The sequence below is a fragment of the Hippichthys cyanospilos genome, chromosome 13 (genome assembly GCF_059441005.1).
Source record: "Hippichthys cyanospilos isolate Australia breed blue-spotted pipefish chromosome 13, RoL_Hcya_1.0, whole genome shotgun sequence".
NCBI lineage: Eukaryota > Metazoa > Chordata > Actinopteri > Syngnathiformes > Syngnathidae > Hippichthys > Hippichthys cyanospilos.
In genome coordinates, this window is record NC_142381.1 from 11,778,745 (window position 1) to 11,799,835 (window position 21,091).

General features: G+C 38.2%; 2 protein-coding genes across 4 annotated transcripts; both read left to right on the forward strand.

The window, feature by feature from the left end:
- The first annotated feature begins 959 nt into the window (after window positions 1-959).
- On the forward strand, window positions 960-11,956 carry sfxn5b (sideroflexin 5b). 3 transcript variants are annotated; one of them, XM_088432276.1, is made up of 14 exons: window positions 967-1,184; window positions 3,806-3,874; window positions 4,810-4,887; window positions 4,972-4,998; window positions 5,077-5,131; window positions 5,211-5,236; window positions 5,376-5,429; window positions 5,734-5,790; window positions 5,889-5,954; window positions 6,196-6,286; window positions 7,223-7,338; window positions 7,470-7,555; window positions 9,659-9,776; window positions 9,953-11,956. In XM_088432276.1, the coding sequence occupies exons 1-14, from the start codon at window positions 1,128-1,130 to the stop codon at window positions 10,028-10,030; spliced, it is 978 nt and encodes a 325-aa protein (XP_088288402.1). In that variant the 5' UTR covers window positions 967-1,127; the 3' UTR covers window positions 10,031-11,956. The 3 variants fall into 3 exon arrangements, with proteins under 3 accessions (XP_088288400.1, XP_088288402.1, XP_088288403.1); XM_088432274.1 differs by having other exon boundaries at window positions 960-1,184; window positions 5,099-5,236; XM_088432277.1 differs by lacking the exons at window positions 5,077-5,131; window positions 5,211-5,236; window positions 5,376-5,429 and having other exon boundaries at window positions 968-1,184.
- Window positions 11,957-12,098: 142 nt separating this feature from the next.
- On the forward strand, window positions 12,099-20,762 carry smyd5 (SMYD family member 5). Its single transcript, XM_088432273.1, has 13 exons — window positions 12,099-12,528; window positions 13,176-13,284; window positions 13,348-13,487; window positions 13,582-13,703; window positions 13,776-13,845; window positions 14,697-14,801; window positions 14,888-14,950; window positions 15,791-15,861; window positions 15,977-16,083; window positions 16,520-16,576; window positions 16,663-16,757; window positions 17,706-17,776; window positions 20,388-20,762. Exons 1-13 carry the CDS (start codon window positions 12,436-12,438, stop codon window positions 20,545-20,547), a joined length of 1,263 nt encoding a protein of 420 aa, XP_088288399.1. The 5' UTR covers window positions 12,099-12,435; the 3' UTR covers window positions 20,548-20,762.
- The last annotated feature ends 329 nt before the right edge of the window (window positions 20,763-21,091 follow it).

A 21,091-nucleotide genomic window follows, 5' to 3' on the forward strand; every position in this document is an offset into this window, starting at 1 on the left:
TTTTGTGGCCTCTGTGTTGAAGTGTGTGATTACAGATGGATGTGATACCAGGATGTGACCACTAGGGCGAGCGCTCGCTCCAATTTCCACTGTTGCTCAACATCAAGCTTGTGCATAATACTGATTAGTACATAAAAGGGTTCATATTAAAAAGGTGAAATTTATGCTCTATAGTTTGCTTTAAAAAAAGGTCATCTATGGAAAATGGATGGATGGGCGGTTACTGCCTCTACCCGGATCATTTTGTTAAGATATAAAACGAGCGAAAATGCAATGAGATGGGATGTGCATTATCAAGTCATGGATTTTCTTTTATACAGACGATGCGAATTAAATTGGCAGCCAGCGGCACAATATTCAGCCATGGCTGATCCCAAGCCTGAATAAAATATGGTTAGGTTGTGTCAGCAAGGGTATTGCACGCATAAAAACTGCTAAACAAATCATGCGAGTAATTCACTGTTGTGACCATAGATTGGACTAGATGAAGTAAATTTAGAACATTAAATCATTTAAGCCATTTGCAGTTTCAGTTTTTTCTGTGCATATTTTAAGATGGCTTGATGGATGACACGCATTTGATTATTTTGGTTTATTTGTGTTAATAAATGTTATGTTTATTTTTGATTATTATATTTTTCATGTAGTTAGCTTTTTTCGGTTTTTCATATTAATATTGTTTCTCGATTTTATGAATTGCCTTAGACCCCTCCCCTGTTCGTTATTTTTTGTTTTCGAGTTCGAAACGAAGACTTAATGGAGAAAATACGGTCATTTTCGTGTGGTGCGCACACCTTCCAGCAGCATATATATTTTCCATTACTTCTTTGAATGAGTCCAAATGTTTTATGATATCATTTCACATCCCGGAGCTCTCTGCCAAATGAGCAGCACGATCGATCGCGGGAGTTATGCAACAGCCTACTGGCCGTCATCGATCATTTGGGAGTCGTAGTCACGCTCGGTCGCTAAGCCAGCGACGGCGGGCGGGCTAGGACTTCATTTCCCAGCAGGCTTTGCGTCTGGCAGCGAGCCTTATTTTTCACCACCACTACTTTGAACTGCGAGGAGTTGCCTGTTCTGTATTGTACTTGAGGTTCATTATTAAGAAACCACAGCGGGTTGTCATGGCGGGGGCTGCGACTTGTCCTGCTTTCCAGCTCGGGGGGTCGCGCTACGACCAGGTAAGCTGTCTTTATCTTTCTTATCTGTGCCATTTGGGTTGAACGTGAGGGTAGTAGGAGGAGGAGGTGGTCCCCCTGTGGGAAAACATGCACCTTCGTAGTCCTCACCCTCGCCTTTAATCAGGATGCTTATCACACCTTTTCCCACGTTGCCTGTTCTGGCGAACTCCTATGCACATTTGACAACTTTGTTTCCGAGCAGAAACACTTTAACGAGTTCAATTTAACTGTTAAATTGGTGAATAGATCCGGAATTGCCGAATTTTTTCCCCTCACTGTTGTTTGCACATTGTGTTATCTGTGTGATTTTCACATCGCGCTTTTCGCTAACAAGCCCCCTATATCTATATATACTCTCCATATAACAGCCAAACTCTCAAAGGATGCCACCAAAATCCTCACAGGAAAGTATTGATTAGTGTCAAGAAAGCGAAGTGATGCCTTGATTTCTGCAAACACTCATAATCGTCAGTTCGGGCTCACCCGCAACCATAAGCAATATAAAACATGAACGGGTGACTATTTGGTCATTAATTTCATCTGGCCCAAGGTGTGAAACACAATTGTCCCGTGATTGGAAAAAGGTACCCGACTTCTACCCCCATTCTACATCCGAGATTGATGAGCTGCTTCCCTGCCTTGAATGAAGCCCATTACTCAATTTTCCATGCCTGCAAATGAGTTATTAAACATTCGCATTGGTCAGCTTCGTGAAAGTGACCTTCACGTTTTAAAATCTCCCCTTTCCGCTGATTCAGCATTCAGCAGCAGCCTGTGGGAATTATTTACCTGCTGCTGCACAGAGCAAAGTCCGAAGAAGACACTTTTACTTGTATGGTCTTATTCATGACACAGTGCAGATTTATTCAATGTTGGTTGAGAGCAAAACATGTACCTGTATGGTACGGTGGATGAAGTGTGCAAATGCACTGCAATCGGCAGAACGCTACAAACAAATTGCAAACAAAAATACCAACACATTAAGGAAACGAGAAAAAAAAGATCGAAAATTGAAGCTATGAGATTGAGATAGAACATTTTGAAGTAGACCAAACCCAAACCCATCCTTATTTTCAATTTATTTTTCCCCCACATTTTTTTGAATAACTGCTATTACCACTAATGCAGCCGTGTGGTGTAAAGTGGGGCATGTCAACTTGCAGCATATTTTGTTAGGGCAGCTGTTTTCAACTATATTTCTTTTTTGTATTTGTTTTATTGTAAATTTACTTTCATTTTGTGTTCATTTTTTGCATTTTTTTTAAATACTCCTTTTTTTTTTTTTGCCTCATACATGTATTTATAGTGTTCTGCATGTTTGCCCCGGTTGGCGTCCGTAGAATGGGGGTACTATATTAATGGAGTTTTTGAGAATGGAGTCTTGAAACAACCTAGATAGGAATACAAACAGTAGCAACATAAAAACACGTTGACTGAAAATATAACAATACTCACAACAAGTATTTATTCTTTATCCTCTGCAAAAAATCTACATGTCGCACATGGCTGTTAATGTATAGTTTCTCTGTATTATACTGTCCTCACCTACTTGAGTTTCTTTACAGGATATTCATACATGTTATTAGTAATACCATGTTAGCAGTAATAACTTATTACTGCATTTTATAATGAATAATACTTTGCAGTTTGCACGTTTATTCAAAACAAATTGAACCGCACTAGAATGGCATTTAGTAGGAAGATGCCCTCCGATGTTAAATTGGGTCATTAGTCATTACTTTCACGGAGTTATAATTAAAAATACATGAAAGCTCATGCTTTTTATTTTGCATCAAAATGAATAATTTCTTGCCTCAATGAAGTTGAAAATGATTCTGCCAGATGACAGTAAAAAGCTAATATCATTTGTTTTTGTGTATGCACATATCAGGCACTTTTGTTATATTTTGTCACACGTCGCTGCAAAAAAATGAGGCCAGTCCCTGAATCAGCTCTAAATCTCGGCGCATTTTGTGTGCACAGTGTGTTGCGCAGCGTCTGTGCAAGCCTTGTTGTGTTGTCCCCAGAGAGCCAGAACTCATGCATAATTAAAGCTGCTCCTCGCATGGAGCCCGTCTCCTCCAGCAGCAACACGGGAGGGCGAAACAGTGAAGGCATCATATAGTGTTTACAATTTTTTGCATTGTTGGAGCAGCTTTGAAGGTCATGGACAGTCATTTGTATTAATGATCATTAAAATGGTGTGAACTAAAGTTTGCTTCGCCCCATTTCCATTGATAGATATCTTCAATGGTGACTGATTGAAGCTTTTTTTTTTTTTTTTTCATTGAAGCCTCGTTTTTGTCCATCTGTGTTGCCAAATGGGCGTTTGGCATTTATTATTGGGTCTGTTCAGACTGCTGGCACTCACGCTTTGCACTTGGCAAGTGCTGACAGGGGACAGTGAAGGCAGCACACAAAAAAGAGGGAAAAGAAAAAGGAAGCTTGACCCGCAGCGCCAAGCTTTTTTCGGGGGGGAAAATGCTCTCCTATGCATGCAAAATAAGAAAAAGTTAAACTTTATTATAGAAATGTTTCGTTAAATTCTGGATTAATGCTTTTCTTCGGTTTATCAAGTGTTGGTTTGGTTTTGGCTGATTTTGGGTGTGTCTCTGTTCCAGGGTTCCTTTCTTGGCCGCTTGAGACATTTTGTAGACATCATTGACCCAAGCACACTCTTTGTATCAGAGGTAAATCTTTTTTGTGTATTTACACTATCAAATGCTTGCATGTTTTTGGAATGTGGAAAGAAGAAACACTACCCATCCCAAATGAATACTCAAACCCTGAACTTGCTGAAAGTGCATATTTGCTGATTGCTTTTCAGTGCTATCGCAAAATAATGTAACACAGTCATTGCTACTATATGACCTGAATGAAATTGTCACTATCGAATAATTTTATAATCAATTATCCTATTGATTATTCCATCAAGTAACCCTCAACCCTTCCAGCACCCACATCAAATCAAGATAACATTGACATCTGATCCAACACAACAGTAACATGTCTGATTGCATTTAGTAGTGAAGAGTGCATCCAGGTGGTGGGTAAAATAGCTGCTCAAATTCAAAATCAATACTTCGATAGAGATAGAGATCTTTCGGAGGAAGTTTTGCAACACTGCATATGTCTGCAAGACAGGTCTGTGAAAATGGTGATGCAAACTGGGTTTCTGTAAATTGGGTTTTTTTAATCTAACTTTTTTGGTAAAGCAGACTTTGCCAACATGCTTTACTTCTTTTAAAGCCCTCATAATATTTATATCATTAAATAATAATAATAATTTGAATAATGTACTTGTATTTTATTTTAATTTTCTGTTTTGTGATTTTTTTTCCCCGTTTTGGGTTTTGTTTTTCTTGAAAAACAGAAAAAAATGCATGTTCCCCAAAACAGTTTTGCTCTGTAATTTCAGGGGGGAAATATATTCTAATAAAAGAAAAATTCAAAATAAAAAAATAAAAAAAAGTCCCAGAAGCAAATCCCAAAAATAAACTTTTTTTTCCCACGTAAATGCAGTGGTACGCTTTCGTAGTTATCGAATGAGAAGGTTATGCCAATTTATCAACTCTTGCAAGAAACTGCAATGACACAAACCTTTTTTTTTGCCATTTCATCGCAGAAAAAACTTCAAGAAAGCATCAAACTTCTGGACGACTTCAAGCATGGAACCCTTCCACCAGGGATCTCTCATCATCAGGTGAGTCTTCATCCAACAAGTGGAGACAATGACTCCTGATGAATTGAAGATGTTCCTATGCTTCTCTTCACCTGCCTTGTGAAGTTATGGGAAGCCCAAAAGGTCAAACAGGTGAGTCCCAAGTGGTAAAGTATTATGGGGCCGATCACGTGATGATGATGATGTCATCCTGTCACGATGTCATCTCAGGCTATCATTCATCCCGACACAGGCGACAAGATCTTCATGCCGTTCCGAATGTCAGGTACGAGAAGATGAAGATCTTTCTGGAAGTCGTCCATGTAGTTCTTCTGTTTGCTCAATTTTTTATTCGGCCTGCGCAGGTTACGTACCATTCGGAACGCCCATTGTAAGTCCCGTGTTATTGTTTCTTTAGTCATGCGCTTGGGCTGAGCGCTGATGCCATTCTCATGCTCATTTTTTTGGATTGGGGAAGATGAACTTTGGACCCACTTTGTTTCAAAGTTGTTGAATTTCATCTCCTGTAGGTCATCGGCCTTCTTCTGCCCAATCAGACTTTGGTGTCCACCATTATATGGCAGGTAAACCTTACAAACATGCATCTCATTAACATTGCACCCATGTTCATTTCTGTCATTATCTATACAAGTCATTTTTTTATGTCGATTGCTTTGCCTCTTCATTGTTGTTGTTATTCTACTTGCCAAATTTTTTCTTTCAACACAAGATAAGTGCTCAGGATTATTTGTCCAGAGAAATACCATAATTGGGTCATTGGTAACTTTGATCAGAAGGGCCACTGAGCTGTACTCATTTTAGTCGTTTTTCCGCAGAGGATAAAGATTTTTTAAGACTTAACTAACATTTCGTACTGCTTTCCTTCAGTGGCTGAATCAGAGTCACAATGCTTGTGTCAACTACGCCAACCGCAATGCCACAAAGGTAAAAGCAAACCACTCTAGATGTGTACTCATGATACCTTTGTCAAATCAATGAATACATTTTTAAAACTTCTTGCTGCACTTTGTAAACCTTCACAGCCAACCCCAACGGCCAGATTCCTGCAAGGTTATTTTGGTGCTGTGACCAGTGCTGTGTCTATTGCAGTGAGTCCTGTCGTAACAACGTTAAAATCACCACATGTAAAACCGATATTGTCCTGTACAGTCACAGTTTTCTTGTCATAAATGAAACTATTCTTGTTTTCTCTAATGGAATATCCATATTATTGGCTGAAAAAGTCAAAAATGTATTTTGTTTGCATAGAACCGTCACAATACAATGGGTCACAAACTCACGAGTGATATGTGTACAGTTTAAGTGTCATGTATTTTTCACATGCTACAGGTGGGATTGAATGTACTCATACAGAAGGCTAATAAGCTAAGTCCTGCCACCAGAATGATCATACAGAGATTTGTCCCGTTTCCAGCAGTTGGTACGTCATTTCTGTCTTTTTATAATTGCACTTTTTTGGCCTGCCTGGGGGTCACTTAAAATCTTGAGGTGGCACACTAAAATTAAAAGCCATCATTTCAAAGTATCATTTTACTGTTGTACTAAGCCAGCCTGGTTTAATTGATCTAATGTGCACAGATTAATAACAATACAGTTAATATTTTAAGTTGTGTAGTGAAACTGTAAGGTATGAGGCATAATATTTTCCCCTTGCTACATCCCCGCAAGTGCTAACTCTTTCATTGATGATAGCTGTTGATGATTAGTGCAGTTTTATACACAATAGATGACAGAAAGGTTTAAAACTGTTACAAAAAACATAAATAAACTTAAATTGCTATTATAAAATGAACACGAAAAAATGCTGCCCCCTTGTCTGTTACATAATAAACAGTAATAAGGTAAAATACTAATGGTCGCTAATGATGGGAAAATGAAGCCTCATGAAGCATGTGTGATTTTTTTTTTTTTAAACTAAAATTGTGCTAAGGGTTTAAAAATAAAGGCCTGTGTAATGGAAATGTATTGAATTCACACTCCATCTTTAAAACCATGAGTGTTTTCTAGCAAAAATATCGAAAATGGTTCATGAAGCTTCATTTCCCCATCACTAGCATTCTTGAGCTGACATGATGTACAGGGTCAGGACACTGAGCGGCAGTCGGCCTTGCGAGACGCAACAACATCCTGTTTGCTTTTCATAATAAAATATAACTTTACACTTAGAAAATCAAGCAGCTCTGTAACCATACACACATAAATTAAACAAAGTAAGCAAAACACCTGCTGGAGAAAAGTACTAAAGTCAATACTAGTAGCGTGGCCAATGTGGCCAACCCTTGGTGGCGCTACTGTCTATTGTGGTTTAATTTTCCGGCGACACCATTTAATCGAATTTCCCACTATCGATGCTCAGCAAGCGCAAACATTTGCAACGTGGCGCTGATGAGACACAACGAGCTGTCCGAAGGCATCGACGTGCTGGACGCCGACGGGAAGGTGGTGGGCTCCTCCAAAATCGCCGCCACACACGTGAGTTTCCAAAGTGGCCGTCGCTGCAATTATTTCCCGCTCGCTTCACTCGCCCGCCATCTGCTCTCTGGACGGATGCAGTTCAATGTGCGTTTGAAGCCAAGCGTGTGCGCGACGCTGTCGTCCCGCAGGCCATCGCCGAGACGGCGTTCACACGCGTGGTCCTCCCCATGCCTATCTTTGTGCTGCCCCCCATCATCATGTCCTACCTAGAGAGGTTGGTACTCATGCGTGGCACACAACCGCCATTAAGATGCTTTATTAACATGCTTATTTGTAAAAAGTCATTGCGCTCAATAACATGCAAATTATACTTCATCTAGGGACAAAAATCATCATAGAATATTAGTCAGCTACAGTTTCAAAAAAAGTAATAATAGATGAAAAAACAGGAAAATCTGAATTTATTAAGAAAATGAACAAGGATCTTTAGAAAAGTATCAAAATATACATACATATACTGGATGTAGCTAAAAAAATCTTTTTCCAATATTTAAGTAAAATACTTAATTTTTATATGTATTAACCGGTAAGTCACCTTCATCATGAAAAAATATATTTATCAAACATTTATTCACTAATCAACATTTCTGTAAATATGCTATGCTAATGTTATGTTATATTTACAAAAAAAATATTTCATTTTTCGTTTTGATCTTCAAAGCACCACTTTTTTCTCAGATAACAGCTGTGCGCGTCTTTGTATTTCCTGTCAATTTCATGATGTGAATGATGCTTTTTGACCTGGAAAGACTTTCACTCCACAGCTGTGCACATTCTAGAGTTAGTAATCATAATGTTCAAGTATATTCAAGCATGAATTTCTTGACCTACTAAAGTGAGAGACGGAAGGTGTTTCCAAACTTTTGCCTCTTACTGTGTATGAATATAAAAGGATGATATTCCATTTTGTGGCTGTTATAACTAAAGACAGAAACTTTTTAAAACACATTTAATTCAATATTACAAAACTGTAAAAGGAACCATTTTGGAAGGATTTTGACTCAGCAATGCTATTATTAAAATATATGCAATGCAACATTTTGAATTTCATTCATTGTAAAAATGATAAAACCATATGCAATAAATATATGAATATTAACAACATTAGTAATGAGAGTTATTTTGATTGTTGGTATTCTTGGAAAGAAAAAAAAACAATATAAACAAGAGCATCATTATGTACAAATATTTTTTTTCCCATCAAAGAAATACCACAAGTAAAAGCATCTGGCCATGAAAACTCCAAAACGTCCGAGGCAACATTTCAGAACCTAAGCAGGCGTGTTTGAACAAAATGCTCAGTGGGAGCAGCAGCCTGAGGCCAACCAAGAAAAGTTCAAACCTGAAAAGCTGGAACAGCAGCTGTCATCGACTGCATGACAGTTGTGCACATAACTTGCATCAGAACGTTCTTATCGCTTTAAAATTCACTCTTGCAAGTAGCCGCAATCTAATATGATGTGAATATTCTGTATATTACTTTATGTAGAGCTACTACCATTAGGGACCCTTCGATTAAACGTACACTTTAGATCTGATAAAATAATCGGACTTGAGTCTACTGATTAACAAAGAGCCGACAGATATCAAAACTTGTAGTACTGACCAATCGGAGGAGAGAAAAATGTCATTTTTTGTATTAGGTGCAACAGATAAAAAAACAAAAAACAAAACAAAACTCGTGGTTCGGACTGGTAGGTTCTTCACGTTCGGCGGGCAGGATTAAAAAGCACTTGGTCTCCGAGCCGTAGTTTGCCCACGCCTTGATGCTACAAAAGCCCCCAATGGCAGACTTGAATCAGTTCTTCGAAGAAGAGTGGTCTAAAATCTTTCCACTGCGGTGTGGAAGACTCACCTCCGAGTTATGGCAAACGTTTGATTTCAGTAATTGCCGCCGTAGGTGGCAGGACTCACCATTAGTTTCAGGGGACAATTATTTTCTCACATCGGGTCAGATAGTTTTATATCACCCCGCCCATACATTTATTGTTTTATTGGCTTTTACTACGATTTGAGGAAATACGGTACTATACACAATGTCACGGATTTTAATATCATGCTAACTTGATTTTAATATCTTTATGGGTCTATGAAGCCCTGCTGTGAGCTTTGTTCATGAATAATATACCAGGTTGAGTAATTGCATCCTGAGGTGGTTTCGCACAAGAAGATGAAGCTCTGCAGGTTTTTTTTTTTTTTTTTCTCCCGCTGCAGTTCCCAAAATAACTGCAGGCTTCGGAGAGATCGATGCGCACATGCAGCCTCACTCACTCACTTTTTTTTCTTTTTTAATAAATGTCTGCTCGTTACATTGCAGGCTGTCCTTCCTGCAGAAGAACCGCAGACTGATGCTGCCCATCCACAGCGTTGTGTGCCTGCTTACCTTCGGCCTGTCGTTGCCAGTTGCCATCAGCCTCTTCCCGCAGATGTCGCAGGTACATTACCAGCACATTAATAATTCAAGGTCACCGGGCTTCAACTTCCAAATCAAACGTAGCACGCCTGTCAAGCGCCCCCGCCGTCGCGATGCCTCTGATTTTTTTTTTTTTTTTTTTTAATTTGACTCTCACCTTCAAGCTTCTCACTGTTTTTTTTTCCTACCTCCTCACAGATTGAGGTGTCTCGCCTTGAACCGGAGATCGCCATGGCAACAGATTGCAAGGTGGTGACCTACAACAAGGGTTTATGATGGATGGCTTCACTCTACAAGAGGAAACAAGGACGAGAAGCGAAGAACGTCGCGATAGAATCTAATATGTATAGCAATGTGATCATAAAACAGTGTATTTTATTGAAATGATAACGTATGTTGTAAATAGGTCACAAGAAAATATCAGGAAGGAACATTATTTAAACCTGCAATACCGTTATTTGCCACAAGAGAGCATCAGAAATTAGTACGTACAATACAGTGGGCTCCCGTGTTACAAGATTAATCCATTCCGCGGTTGGGCTCGTAAGACGAATTCACCGTATGGCGGGCAATTCAAAACTATGTGAAATAGCTAATGCGTTTAGAACCCCAGGTAAAAACATCAAAATTCTACATACATGTTAAAAATTGGTACCAAAATAGTATAGTAAGTGCTATGTATATATAATATACATGTATATAATCAGAAAACATCCTAAATAAAAAAAATATCGAAAGGATTTATTTACCTTTGAGTGGCGCTTGTTATGCCCATATTCCCGAGTAAGGGTGGCCTAGGCTAGGCAAGCTTCGTATTTAATTACCTCCAACTTCGTTTCCATATAAATCATCTTCTTACTTCTCTCTTTAACATCACTAGCAATCTTGGGACCCATGGCTAACCCAGTCAACTTGAAGTAAGCAGTAAAATGCGTCATAAATACGCTTTTGTAACCACTTACAATCGAACAAAGCTTTACCGTTGTGACATTTTGAAACGAGTGAGTCCGACCAATAGCAGACCAGCATTTCCGTGAGAAGACGCCGACCAATAGCAGACCAGCATTGTAGTGACGCTCTGCATGGAAGCAATTTGACGGCAATAATAAATAAGTGCAATTACCTAAAAACGCCAGCAGATGGAGGCAAAACACAAATACAGCCAACCCCCTAGGGTCATGACAGTTGTTTTTGTCGCAAAGCCGTGAAAATACCGTAAAGAGGGGACGAAAAAACTCAGTTTTCCGCATCACAACATGAAAATAATGTAAGTCGGGGCTGCTGTAAGACGGGGGTTCACTGTATTTTTGTTTTTACAAAACTATACAGTATTAATAATGTATTTGTATTTATTTGTATTTTTTTTAGATTTTACTAGAATATTTTAAATTGTTGATTAATCTGCAAATAATGAATAAAATTATTTAGAATTTTTTCCATATTTTTATAATGTAATTTTATAGTTTTTCCATCTAACTTAAAGCTGAGCTTTGACTTTTTGCATCACCTGGCAATATTTCTCCCAGCAATATTTTAATAATTAAAAACATGTCATGAAAAGGTTGCTTTTACAAGACTGTATATTAATGTAATAATAACAGCACGTGTAGAATCAATGATGTTACCATCAATGTATTCTATCAGTTGCCATACAACATGGTGTGTATTTTCATATGTTTGGAGTTTTAAATTTTCAATTATTTGTATCTATACTTTATTACAATGGGTTTAATTTGTACTCCCTGATAACTTCATTTATTGTAGTGGTTTGCTAGTTTGTCCATCACTGGATGTAAATTCTCTTTTAAAATGAATTCATGTTTGTTTTTACACTTATAATATTGCAGGGTATTATTTGTTTCTGACTTCATAAAGCACTGAAATAATAGATTAATACAATTAAAGTATGGTTTACTGTTGTTCTAATGTGTGGATAGAAATGTAAATGACAAAATATGCTCAACATTTGACACATGCCAAGTATTTTAACAAAAATAATGTGAAACAAAGTGTACTTTTATTCATTGTACAGTATGCACTTTTAATAGCTTATTTTTCCCTTTTGTTATACAATTTTTACGCAACTAAATTACAGGAAGTTTTTGTTTTTTAATGTTTGTATAACTTACACTGAACGTTCACTGGGTGAAAAGTGCATGATTTTCAATACTAAATAAATTTTAATGATATTTCTGGGGATAATGTTAATTTGTTGTTGTAAAAATAATTAACAAAACCAGACACATTTGTTTTGTTTGGAACAGTAATTCTCAGTCTGGTATATGTATCACTGTCATAATTGTTTCAATAATTGCATTTGTATTTATTTTCTTATAACATAAGACAACATAATGTTAAGCTGGTTTGCCGTATTATTCATTTTTTAGGATTGAACTACATTACCAATATTATTTTTTATGGACTGTGTTTGAAGAACCAAATATTTTTTAAAGTTTTACTTGGTGTAAAAAGAACCTCCGGTCAATAACTTTGTATTCATATTATGTACTGTTTAATTATTCATCTAGCTATCTGAATTGTTACGGGTTAGCCTATTTATTTCGTGGGGTTTGTAGTTGTAATATTATTATCATTGTCAGTATTGCTGATGGCCGTTAGAGAGCGCGCTATTTGCTCTAGCGTGTTCACGTGACTTTGAGAGGTTAAAGTTCGTTGCCAAGATGGCGGCCCCCTTGGATGACATGTTTTGCTTCTGCGTGGATCCAGGCAAAGTTGCTAGTGGAGTGGAAGTTCGATTTATTGACAACGTCAAGGTTGGCTTGTTGTCTCTTTTAGAGATTTTAGGTCTTTTATAGAGGACTGTATACTTTTCAGTCAGTTGAACGATCATTTCGCGACACATGTTCTTGGTGTGCATCTGCCGTCCGAACTGTACATCAACAGTTTAATGTGATTTTATGGGTATAATTAGCGCTGTAGCGCTGTAAGTTGTGGGTCCTTTTGAGTGCCTGGCGCACTCAAACGTCGGATTCATATCAGTGCAAACGCGTTCGAAATGCATTAACATATTTGTTCAGTATACACCGTAACTTTTTGCATATGTATGACTTAAAGATTCACTTTTCATCACAATTCGTGTAAGCATTTTCCCCAATTAAGTCAAAGCGTAAGCTTTTGATCAAACATTATTCATATTCTGTGATTAAATAGTTTATACTGTTGTAATGCATATAATCTTTTCATATTGATCTATTGTATGTTGATTGGTTGACAGATATCCTACATTTCCACCTCTATAGAAGCCTTGTCCATTTTGACTGATTTTCCAAATTATGTTTGTTGTCTGGTAAAGCAGGGGTGGGAAATTAAATTTTAGTTAGTTCTGTTTTATCCGAAATGAATGGACTCGTTCAATTCTGGCCCCAAAGAGTTGACCAATCGTGCTCTATTGCTTTTAAAGGGAAAAGGTCTGTTTGCCAAAAGAAGCATCAAGAAGGGAGAGGTCATTTTCATTGAGCGCCCGCTTGTGTGTGCCCAGTTCCTGTGGAATTCTCTGTATAAATATAAAGGTGAGACTCGGTGGTTTTAATAACTTGACGGTTCATTATTGACTGGGATCATGCCTTTAACAGCATGCGATTACTGTTTACGAGCTCTGGAGACGGCGGAGGAGAACGCTCGCAGACTCACGGGCAACCCCGCCCTCAGCCTTCCTTATCCGGAACTCTGCCCCGTCACACCACAACTCCACCAAAATTGCCCTCAGTGTCAGGTGGGAATTTGACAAACTCTGTGTAGAAGATTGCTGGTCAGGGTTCCTATATTTTTAAAAATCTGTAAGATCGGAGACCCGTCCCTCCCTGCAGGTGATGTACTGCGGCGCTGAATGTCGCCAAGCTGCGGCGAATCAGTACCACCGCGCGCTGTGTCTAGGGCCGTCCCATGACGATCCGAACCACCCCGTCAACAAGCTGAAGGACGCCTGGAGGTAATTGGGATGGTTTTGATTTTGTCCAAAGACCCTTTGTGGATTCTATGGTAAACGTTGTGTTCTCCACAGGAGTATGCACTATCCCCCAGAGACATCCAGCATCATGCTTATGGCCCGAATGGTCGCTACTGTTAAACAAGTAAGATGACGACGAGGATGATTGTTATTATTTTTGGATGCTTTGTTATGCTAGTTGTGAATGCCTTGACAATCAAATCCCAGGCCTGTAACACATAGAGGTCTGGTAAACATTCTAAAATTAAATGATTAGGAACAGGAGGCATCCATCACAGTTAGATTTTCACATGACATCACCACTAGCATTGTAAGTTATTTATAAAATAGTGAAAATTTTTCTCCACACCTCGCAAAGTAAGTGGCAGATATTAAATAGACGGTACCTTTGCAACTTCCCATTCGTCACTTTCACACAATTAATTACCGGTAGTTCCTTTGAAAGAGAAAGTGGTAACTCATTAACACCTGTAATCTGAACATGTGGAATTATCATTTTTATTTGTCAAATATCACAATACAGTTAGAAATGTTTGTCTTGAAATACATTTATATTTACAACTAAGAAGAATAATTATTTGCCTGCCTGCTTATCCATCCGTCCATCACATTTATACCTAAAAAAAAAAAAAAATATATATATATATATATATATATATATATATATATATATATATATATATATATATATATATATATATATATATATATATATATAATATATAAATCTCTGCTGTCTACAGGTTTAAATAGTGTGCTTTTACAATTAGAACTATGTGTCTTAGGAAAAGAGGTGTGGATTTTAGCGCAGAGCTAATTGTGCTGTGCTGTTTTCCTCTTTTGATTGCATGTCTTATAATTAATTGAATTTTGTTGTTGTTTTGATATTTTTGTTGTGGTTACTGTGATAGTGGTCCCCCACTAAGAGCCTAGCTGCTCTCTGCTAACTAAATGTGTTGTTCATTTTTGGTCCAGGCCAAAGACAAAGCGCACTGGCAGAAGCTTTTCTCGCACTTCTGCAGCCGCACGGCCAATGAGGAAGACGAGCTGGCCCACAAGCTCCTGGGGGAGAAGTTTCGGGTAAATGCAGAAAAAGAGAAATTGCGGAGATTTGTAATCAAGCAGAAACTTATTAATAACATTTTAATGATGATGCTTATTTTTAGGGTCAGCTGGCAGTGCTACAGAGTCTTTTCAAAGAGGCCATGTATGATGAGCAGCTGAGTCGGGTAAGCGCAAATACTGTAAGACACTTCAATTTCAATTTTGTTGAACTTAAAATTTTATCACTTTCCTAAGGTAGTCACCTGCCATTTATCAACCAGTTGTTTTGTATAATAGAAAGAAAAAAGAACCAAATAATGATCATATTTTACTTATCAACGGCATTTCTGTGGTAGAATTTAATGACGTGTTTAACTAAGGATGCAGACGATTTTTTGCTAGCGTCATCATGATATGTTTATGGCAAAAAAATCAAAATGTGACCCAAGCTAATATTTTAAATTACAATACAATTAGTGGGTGTTTCCAAACCTTTGACTGGTACTTTATATTAATTCTGTATCATGTTGTATTAATTGAATGCAAGTGGTAGCGAGCCATGCAGACGGACACCATAGCAATACTTATATGCATATATTTCTTATCCTCTTAGCCAAAAGTTAATCATTACTATTACTCTATTTTATCATCAAATATTTGAGTAGTATGTTTGTATTTATAATACTGCTCCCTGGTGTCCAAGGTACACACACTGGTTGCGCATTGTGTAATAAGTAATTTAGCTAATATTTTATTGAGTACAATACTGTACGGGGATATTTTTTGAACAGTGCTGAAATAATGTTCAGTTTTCCCAGTTCTCTCGAAGGCAGCAATTTATTTAATAACACACCAGTGCAAACTAAACGCTTGAAAAATAATAGAACATTTCAGTGGACCTTTGCCTGCAACATTTGTTATTGGTTTGTACATAATTAAGTGGCCTGTGATTGCGCAGAGACATTCATGTTTTCTTCATTATGAAGCTCCATAAGAGTACGATTAACGTATTGTTTGTGTTGCAGTGGTTTGTTCCTGAAGGCTTCCGCTCGCTCTTTGCTCTGGTGGGAACAAACGGGCAAGGCATCGGCACAAGGTCAGCTACTGTTTTATCAACTTGTATTTCCAATAAAGAGCTCATATTCCCTTGATCCTTGACGGGGATGTTTTTTATTTTTATTTCGTTTTGCTCTCCTTGTGCCATCTTTCAGCTCTCTGAGTCAATGGGTTCACGCATGCGATGCAATTGAGCTTCCCACCCAGCAGAGGGCGCAGTTGGACTCTTTTATTGACCAGATGTACAAAGACATTGAAAAGGGTGACTCAACTCTCTTTGGATGGATTTTTAAGTGCATGATCCAAGTGACACAATTCCTATCTTTTGTGCCGAAGAGGGAAATATGGATCACGGCAGAAGACCGCAGTCGGAATCTGATATCTTTAGATGGATATCTATCCTCTTTTCGGACATCTGCCGTTGCGAGTGCAGTGTCAAAGCGCAGATCAAAGATAACCTCGTCAATACGAGCCTGACGTCATCGTAATGCAGCAGTTCTTTAAAAATGCACAACCATCTGCGTCTAAGCCAATAACTCAAATTTTAGATTAGTTTAATGTGTCCTTGTTGGTGTATCACCCATCATGAATTGACATGAAATGGAAACTAGCAACCGGGAACCATAGTGTAGATCCGCCCATTAGTCTGACTGGACTCAAAAATTGCTGCTTTTTTGATTCTCTTGCTTTCACTTTAGAAACTGGAGACTTTCTCAACAGTGAAGGCTCAGGACTCTTTCTTCTTCAAAGCTCATGTAAGTTAACGAGACTTCATTAATGCAAGCGCTTGAGTTATTTTCAGTGCCCCCCCCCCCCCCCCCAAAAAAAAAAAAAAATCTAGGCAATCACAGCTGTGTGCCCAATGCCGAGGCTTCCTTCCCCGACAACAACTTCCTGCTTCACCTCGGTGCCCTCGCCGACATCGATCCAGGCCAGGTCAGCTGACGCATGGGTGGGGATCAAAGGTTAGGGGTCATACGTGCAGTGCTAGAAGGCAAACGCTTTATCAAGCGCTGGTTCAAACCATGCAGCAAAGTTATCACACCTCATCATTTGCAGTTTGTTTGTTTTTAGGAATTGCAGTCTGATGTTTTTAACATTTATTTTCTTTCATTGTATTTTGACTTAATAAATGTATTTCTTTTTCAACGTTAGAATTAGGAGTGACTTGTATGTCAATATTAAATGATACAACCTTTTTTCCTCTGAAAATATTTTATTTTTAGAACATTACGACTGGGTTCCAAAAACTATTTTCCTGTGGTGTTTTTTTCTTTTTACATTTGTATATTACAAATGTAAAAAAAAATCATTAAAAAAAAAAACTGCACAAACTTTGATTAAAAAAATGCAAGTGTCCTGTTTTAATATAACATTTTTACTTAAAAAAATATCCAAAGCTACGCCCTAAAATTGACTTACAATAGTAAATAACATTTGGATTCTTATACAGTTAAGAATTCACGTAATGAAGAAAAAAACATTTTTTAGATGTCATTATTTTCTGAGTAATAATGCCACGTGCCAGCAGTATCTGTGCTCTGAAGTAAACAGGAAACAGGTAAAAAAAAAAAAGGAAAGCGTTTACACACAAAATTTCAAAAGTAATCAGCTTCGGAAACTAGACTCAACCCAAACTCAGAACTTTGATTGGGAACCTACCGGTAGTCTCGGGAATGGCAATTACAAGTAACAAGCCAGACACAACATTAAATACAGGACCCAACATGACAAAGATGATAGATACATAAGAATTCCGGCGATAAATACATGAACATAGCAACTCATGTCACAACAATTCCGTTTCATAACAATTATTTTGGGCACGTTAACATTTCTAAAAACTGTTGCTGTTGAATGTTTATTCCTATTTGTCATTTCTAGGAGATCTGCATCAGTTACCTGGACTGCTGTCAACGGGACAGGAGCCGTCACAGCAGACACAAAATTTTGAGGTGAGTGTCTCCGAATGGCCCCTCCCGCCGCCCCTTCAATCTCCTGAACATGCCAATGAAGCCCGTGGATCGATGAGAAGCTGATGCGTCGGGGCTTGGGTGGTCGCGGCCAGCTTAGTTTTTAGTTTATTGATCGGCGCACTGCCGCTTCCTCCGTCTTGGAGTTGCATCACCGTGCTTGGGCGGAAGGCAAGACTTCTGTGTTTTCATTTTGCCTTTGTGCTTATTATTGGTGCGTGGTTACCGTTTCAGACCTCTTTTTTGTTTTTTTATATATATACTTGTAATACTCTGGAAAATAAAGACAGAAATGCAGTAGGGCTTCAACTATCAATTATTTTAATAGTCGATCAATCTAATGATCCCTTTGTCAATTGATTGAGGAAACAGTCGTCATTGTTTTCATTTCCAACAATTCATCAAAACAGGACTTTCAAGTTGACAGTGTAAAAAAATAAATCACTGATGTGAATTTGGATTTTAATGATTTGTTCTCTGTTTTGGTTGGTCACCAAATTGGTCATACATTGTCAACGCAATTGTTTATAAAAGTCTTATTTTGATTCAATACTGATATTTGATTCGGTTTTCAGAGAGGACTGACAGTTAGCGAATATTATGTGTCAAGGTTGAAATTCCAAGGATTTGGTCAATTTTAAGTCTGATTAATCGGTCAAAAGTAACTGATTAATTTGATCGTCAATTGTTGCGCCGCTAAAATGCAGAAAGCGCAAAACAGAAGAAAAGTACATATAGGTTTACAAATTCAAAACGCAAGCACGCTGCAATAAAATGTACTTTTCAATAGAATTTGAAGACTTATGTTCAAGCTTTGATTTTTCGCTTTTTCTTGTCAGCTCTTCTTAGCAAGCTTGTTTACATTTGAAGTAAGATTCTGTCTTGCAAAGTTTCTCCGCGCGGTGGCAGGCAGGTGTTCGTCATTGTGGCCACACCTTTTGTTACTTTCATTTTCATCACAGAACAGCTGCTCACTCAGATATGCGTTTCCAAAGATGAAGCCGCATGGAGCCGGAGCTACGGAATGATTGCGGGTATCTTATCATTCGCTAAGCCTGCCGTTGCACTGAATTCTGGGATTTGTTGTTTGTGTCTCATCAGTGCCTCACAACACGACAGCAGGATTTAAAGCAAAGGAGCGTGAGAGAACTTGCAATTATCATGTCGGAATGTGTTCTCGTGCCTCTGTGTTTTCTACCGACAGGGTCTTTAGTTTGTTAGCGCTGGAATTTCTCGCCACATAAATTATTGCTACTTTTGGCACTGCTGAATCTGGCGCCTCACAATTTTAGCCTAATTAATCACACCAAGGTCTTCTCAGCACATGCGTGTGTGTTGTGAAAAGAGAAAACAGCTTGATTTTTACGCGTCTTTGAACTTTAGCGGCTATAATGACATTTGGAAACAACTGTGTGTGTTGTGTGTGTGTTTTTTAATATGTTTTTTAGGTGTAACCACTATGCATTGGCCAGTAACTGTTTTGACAGTATACCATGATTTTAAAATTCACAATTTTTTTTAACCCGTCCAAATCTGCCATAACTGCTAGGTTCTTTTCCCGCACCTGAGTCGTCAGCCTTAACAGGCAACTGCAGTGTGCAGCAGGAGCCTCCTCTCATCGTGTACCGTTTGGGAGTCGTCCTCCGCTGCGGCAGCCAATCATAAAGACAGTTGCTGTTGTCCATTTCCTGCTTTGTGGGATTCAGTATCAATGCTACTCTTTGCTACTCTCGCTAAGTGCCGTAAGCTAACGTGGCTAACAAATGTTCTTTTTGTCCAAAAAAAGTCAGCCGGGTGGGAGCTTTTTGATTATTTTAAGATGGACTATGTCATACATTATGTCATGCTTGCGCAGACAGACAATTCACATATACATTTATTGTTGAGCTGCAGTTTTCAATTGGAGGCTAATGAGATTAACAGGGTTTCTGCTGGGATACGCAAATGTAATTGAACCCTTTCAAGACAGGTGTTGCAAATTTGCAACAATGAAATGATAAACTCACTATTCCACATTACATTTTTCTGGAAAAAAAAAAAAAAGCACATAGACTAAATTTGAGCCAGAGAGGGGTTAATGTTGTGACGGTAACAGTGCATTTTTCTTTTCAAACTGAAACCGAATTATTTGGAGCTTGAAGCAATTTATCTCTAAATTGTTTTACAGTTTTATACAGATGCACATTATCGTTAGTGGTGTAGATTTTGGCAGGCGATCCTAAATAAAATCAGATTGTTGAATAAAATACACCTTCGGATACCACTACAAATGTAGTTCCAAAGTTTTAACAAAAATGCTTTGTGGTGGTAAGGGGCTACTTGGCTGAACAACTTTCACAGGGGGTAAATCATTGAATAAAAGCTTCAGAATTTCTTGTCTAGACAGTAATTGTCTAATTAAGATGACATCATTGCGGATTATGCTCTTCTCAGGTACTTTAATGAAATGTGTTGAAATGCCAGTAATCTCAAGAGGTTCTAGTGAAAGGTGTTTTAATTGAGTGAAAACCTCTTCTACCACGCAATGTTTAATTTTACAACACATTTTTATAGAATGAGAACAGCGCGGCTAACACATGTCTTTTGCCGTCAGGGAAAACTACATGTTCGTCTGCTCGTGTGTCAAGTGCGTCTCCCAGATGGATGAGCCGGACGTGACGTCGGAGGAGGAAGACGACGACGACGAAGAAGAAGAAGAAGCCGAAGGCCAACTGGAGGCTGACGACATGGACGATGAAATGACGGATGTGTGATTAAAACTTTGCACAAGAACAGTGGTTAGATGTGCAACGTCATCCATCCGCTAGCATGGTGCTCGGAACAATAAACAAAACTCTTCGCTAACGCCTCACGATTGCATGTTTTTTTTTTTTGTAATGCAACAATTTAGGGAAAAGGTCATTTAAAAATTGTAGACTTGTACTGTGTTCTTAAAAAGCAACTTACAAAATAAAACCTTTTGAATGAATCATGTCTTGCTTGTAGCTTTGCAACCTGAAAGAATGAATCTTCATTTTCGAGGAATTTTTATTTTGGGGGGTTTTCAGTGTCTTGGGGCCTCTTCAGTGGTGTAGCTATGGAAATGGACTGCAACAGTGTGAGTCTGATGTAAGCGTTTGTGTACTTCAAGTGCACACTTAATCTGAAGTGTCATCCGGAGAGTTCATCACTATGGCTCTCACATTCAGTTTGAATTGGTATATACGCTGATGAAATCTATGATGCAATGAAAACCTAAAACGGCTATTATTATTATTACCTTTGTAAGGCATTTTATTTCTTCATCTGTTAAAGCAC